The 4,940-nt window shown below is 24.9% G+C and overlaps 1 protein-coding gene across 1 annotated transcript; it reads right to left on the reverse strand.

Annotated features, from left to right (window-relative positions):
* Positions 1-1,858: 1,858 nt before the first annotated feature.
* LOAG_11574 (hypothetical protein) lies at positions 1,859-3,280 on the reverse strand (the record flags this gene model as incomplete). Its single annotated transcript, XM_003147092.1, has 3 exons — positions 1,859-1,957; positions 2,383-2,566; positions 3,180-3,280. 3 exons carry the CDS (start codon positions 3,278-3,280, stop codon positions 1,859-1,861), a joined length of 384 nt encoding a protein of 127 aa, XP_003147140.1.
* Between the last annotated feature and the right edge of the window lie 1,660 nt (positions 3,281-4,940).

A 4,940-nucleotide genomic window follows, 5' to 3' on the forward strand; every position in this document is an offset into this window, starting at 1 on the left:
TCTCCCAAAATGAAGTAAAATATAACTATCGGTCAAATTGTGAGTATGGTTAGTTGCAATTGTCGTATATGCAATACATTTTACGTCATTTCTCATCAAGAAATAATTCATTGTAGTAAAAAATAAGGAAGTGTGATACATAAATGAAGTGATTTGTGATTATCAGTTAACTGATAAGGCATCCATTTATCAAACTTTCTTATCCTTCCAACATGCTTCAAATGCTAAAATTCAATAAAAATTGCTGACCATTGAGTTTTTTAACAATTCCTTGTAGAGTTCCTATGATGATCTAACTAATATCAATGGCTACTTTCAATTGGTCATTGTTAATCGTTAATCACTATGCTCTTCATCTTCAAGACTGTTTCTATTTCGCAAAACTCTTGCATCTTCATCATGCTCTTCGATAAAATGGCTACTTACTCAAATAGTCTATTTAATGATTCATATATCTGACCTCAATATCTCAATCTAAAATAGACATGAAATAATCAGCAAGTAATAAAATTACTGGCTAAAAAAAAAACGCTAGATAGATTGATAGCTATATTTATTTATGAATAAATCTCATCAAGTATTGATCACATTTTGTAGTTTTCTTTTGCGCCAATTATACATTACATATATGTATGTTTGTAATTTAATACAAAAAAGAGCAAGAAAAAATTTTTATAGTTAAAAAATTTAATTTTAACCAAATTTCAATTTTTAATCATTTCCATATATTTCAATTAGCATATTATGCATGCAAAGCTAAATAATGAGTAAAATTGTTTATTTCAATATGAATGATTATCGATAATGATCAAACATCGATCGCATTTATATTCGATAAAAATGACTTTACTAAATGACAGGAAAAGTTATTTATTTTATATTGGAATAATTCAGTGATGTTTAACAATGTCACCCTTTCATTTCTTTTTTTGTCATTTGCAACATTTCTCTTATGTAATTGACCTTTTCAAGGGACAACTCTTCCTGTCTAATTGTAAATAACAATGAAAAAAAGAAAATGGAGATACTGTGATTAAAAAGTGCAAAAAGTATGATAGAATGCAAAAAAAAAAGAAAATAATTGTTATTTAAAGTTTTCTAGTGGTCCTCAACCTTTTTCATGATCTTTTCATGACTTTTCTTGACCAAAGATCAATTCGGCTTTTTTTTTCTTGTTGTATCAGGGATTATAAGGTTTTTTGAAAAAGAAAAAAAAGCGATAAACTCTATTAACTTGCAAAAAAAAGAGAAAAAGTAAACATTTGATGTATTAGTTGTTGTTAACGTCTTACAACATAAAAAAAGTAGGGATATAATTTTTTCATAGGGGGACCCCGCGGACCATATTTATTATTTCTCGCAAATTTGTCGGTTGGGAATAACTAATTAGAATTTTCCATCCTAATATTTTGCTAATTAATGCAACACAATATTTCATCATTTGACAATAACATGAAGAAATGAAATTATGGAGAGAAAAAAAAAGGGACATTCGATTTTTAATTAATTTTTTTTTAATGTTTATAATTTTTTAAGTTATAACAAAATGAGAGAAAAAAAATTGACTTTTTTTAATTGAATTGTCGCATTTCTCAAATTATTTGCAATATTTAGAAGTATTGAAACAATAAATTTCATGATGGTAAAATAGGCAAAACATTACAACAAATAAACATTTTTTTTTTTTTTTATTATTTCTCAACATTGAATTTTTTTATTTTCAATTTTAATCTTTTCTTTTTTTGGCAATGAATGATTAATTAACTGTTTTGTGTACAATACAATAAAAGAAATTTTACAGAGTGGTTAATTTACAAAATGTTTAAAGTCGATTTTTACCAGTTCCATTAATCTTTATTTAACCACGAGGTTGATCGTATTGTAGTCCATTTATTTTGCTTGCAATATCTTCAATTTTAAATGTTTCCAAGCTTGGCATACCATCATTTTCTGGTTGCTAAAATGAAAAGGAATTATTTTAGGCTTTTTTAAATTCAAAACATAAGAAAAGTTTGAAAAGATAAGTTATTCGAAAGATAAGTTATAACTAAGAATAAATGATCGAAGTAAATTATCAGTCTGTTATAATCAATCTCTTTTGTTCTTATATCCTCTTATTGATAAAAAATAGGTATATTTCATTTCTTATCATTTTCTTTTTTAAATATTAAACTTTTCTTTCTTTACAAGCGTACCTTTCTCTTTATCATCTTTTTCACTCTATTCCATCCCTTCAATCATCTTAATTTTTCACACAATTATTGAATTTAATTTAAGTAATTTAATAGTCACTTACAAATTAAACTGAAATTTATGTGTAAGTTGAGAAATTTATTTTGAAAAAAAAAATGAATTAATGAAACGAAAGTGTAAAAATAAAACCCTGCAAATAACTCCAATTGCACCACCATCAACTTGTTGATTCCAGATTGTATAAGTACCAGGATTTAGGAATAATGTATTGTATCCTTTGTGAACAAAAATACATCCTAATGTTTTCACTACTGCTTTACCATTTTCAAGAACACACATCTGCTCCACTTTTGATTTTTTCGTTTGTTGATACCTATTTGTTGAATGAATTTTTTTTTAATAAATTACAAAAAAAACATAAGAATAAAATATTATTTCAAAATTAATTTTATCATCATATAATAGCAGGTACTATTCAAATTATTTGATAATAGCTGGTTACATTTATGATTCGTTTGATAAAGATCGGTCATCTGAAAGTAAATGATAATCATTATATATTTCAAATATCATTTTTTTTTCAAATATAACATTAATTTCGCTCTTTTTTAAAATTTTGCAATAAAATTTTTAAATTTTTTTAAAATTTTAGATCAAAAATTTTTTTAATTTTGAAATTAAAATTTTTTCAAATTTTGGAATCATAATTTTATCAGTAGTATTTTTAATTTTCACTTGTACTTTTTTTCCTAAAAATGACTTTTTAAAAATCGTTTTCATGTCCTTTTTTTCTTTTTCCAAATAAAATTGCAATTTCATGTGGGAGAAGTTATTTTAATCAGTAGGAACTATTGTAGCAAAAGTAGGAATTACTGTAAAAAAATAAACTTTCTTGCAAATCAACTGATAAATGGTTTCATTTGATATTTGTATTTCTTTTGAATGACATAACTTTGAATGAATTATCCAGCAAAAGTTAAACTTACCATTTACATCCAACGACTCTCTCAACAGTTTCACCATTTTTATCACGTACCACACAACCAACCGGTTTATGCCCATATTTATCCGGTCGTACTTCACACATAAACACCGTATCATCTTTATGATAACGATCACCATCATACAGTAATTTATTTTTGAAATGACATCCAACACAAATCTTCTGACTGCGACCATTTTCTATTTTACAGTAATAGATGAAATCACCATCCTAAAATTTATTAATTTTCCAAAATAAAATTTTGAAAAAAAAATATCACTTTATGATGTAACTAAATTGATAGAAAATTTCATCAAACTCTTGGCACCTTCTCCGTTTAAATTTTTTAAATTTCATTTTTTTAATTTCCGATCGTAGAATTCATTTCACGATGTTGTTAAGAAATTTTTTTCTTCTCTGCTAAAGTAAAAAAAGAAAAAAGAATATGCAAAACAAAAAACAAAAACAAACAAGTTAAACCAAAGACAGCTCGATCATATTTTTGTGTTTTAAATTTAAAATTCAATTTCTTTTATAAAATCATTTCCATAAATATAATTCATAATTTATTGAATTTATTAACTTTCTTCTTTTAACTGTTTATGCTCCTAAGAGTTACTAAATTCATTCTCTCTATTTAATCATTAAATGTATGAGAAGTAATTATTGTTTTGTCAATCTATTCAGTTTTCTGTGTCATCTTTTGACAGCATCAATTTGAAATTTACTATATACAATGAACATTTTTATTAGACCCAATTGAAATTTCGAAAATAATTACAATTACTTTTAAACAGTCTGCAAAAGGTCCTTTTTCTTTTTTTTTTTGTGACTGAACTTTATCACATTAATGAATTTGTTCCGGAACAATCAATCTTGAAGACATTTTGTTTTCTTCTAGTAGAAAAGTTGAAAAAATTTTAGAATTAAGTAATCAAGATTACTTTAGACAAAAAAAAAAGTCGAAAAATTTACTTATAACTGGAAATTTTAATTGTTTTCTGCACTAATAGTGAACTTTTCAGTTGATTTATTACAGTACGAAATATCATTTTGTACCAAAAATCAATAAATTGAAAAAATAATAAACAATTATTTGAAATTTAATTCAAAATAATTCATTGAAATAATTTATGATATTAATATTTTAGCAATAAACTGATGATTAAACGTACGCACGTGAAGCATAAAAAAAGTAAAAACGTGGAAATAGTTATTACTATTAAATCATACTGTTTGTAAATGAATAAATTTTCTTTTTTGGAACAAATATACTTTCTCCTTTTTTTGTTCACATTTGACAATTTCTCTTTTAAAATTTTCCCTCCAAAATATGTAATTAATCGATTGTAATGTGATCTATAAGTAATACTTCCAATTGTTGCCTTATCTAACCCATATCATCTAATCATTTGTCTCAATAAATTGTGTCATTTTCAACTCTTCTTTGTCACCAAAATGGAACTTTTTTTTTCCTTTGTCACCCGCAAATTCACATCTTCACCATTAAAATATTTCTTACTTATTTTAGGATTTCCAAAGTATTGCTACTGCAGTTTACTAATTTACGTGCAAAAATTATGAACATCAATCGAAAATAAAGTTATAAAAATGTTGAATTTGAAATCTATTACCGGATTAAACAAGTAATACCGGTTCTTCCGGTAATGAAATTTATCAGGTTGAAAGAAGTGAATTTATCGCTTCATTATATTTTATGACTATTTTAGGACAAATTTTTTTTTCCTTTTTATTTCTCAAGTTT

This window comes from Loa loa, assembly GCF_000183805.2.
Source record: "Loa loa unplaced genomic scaffold supercont3.232, whole genome shotgun sequence".
NCBI classification, from domain to species: Eukaryota; Metazoa; Nematoda; class Chromadorea; order Rhabditida; family Onchocercidae; genus Loa; species Loa loa.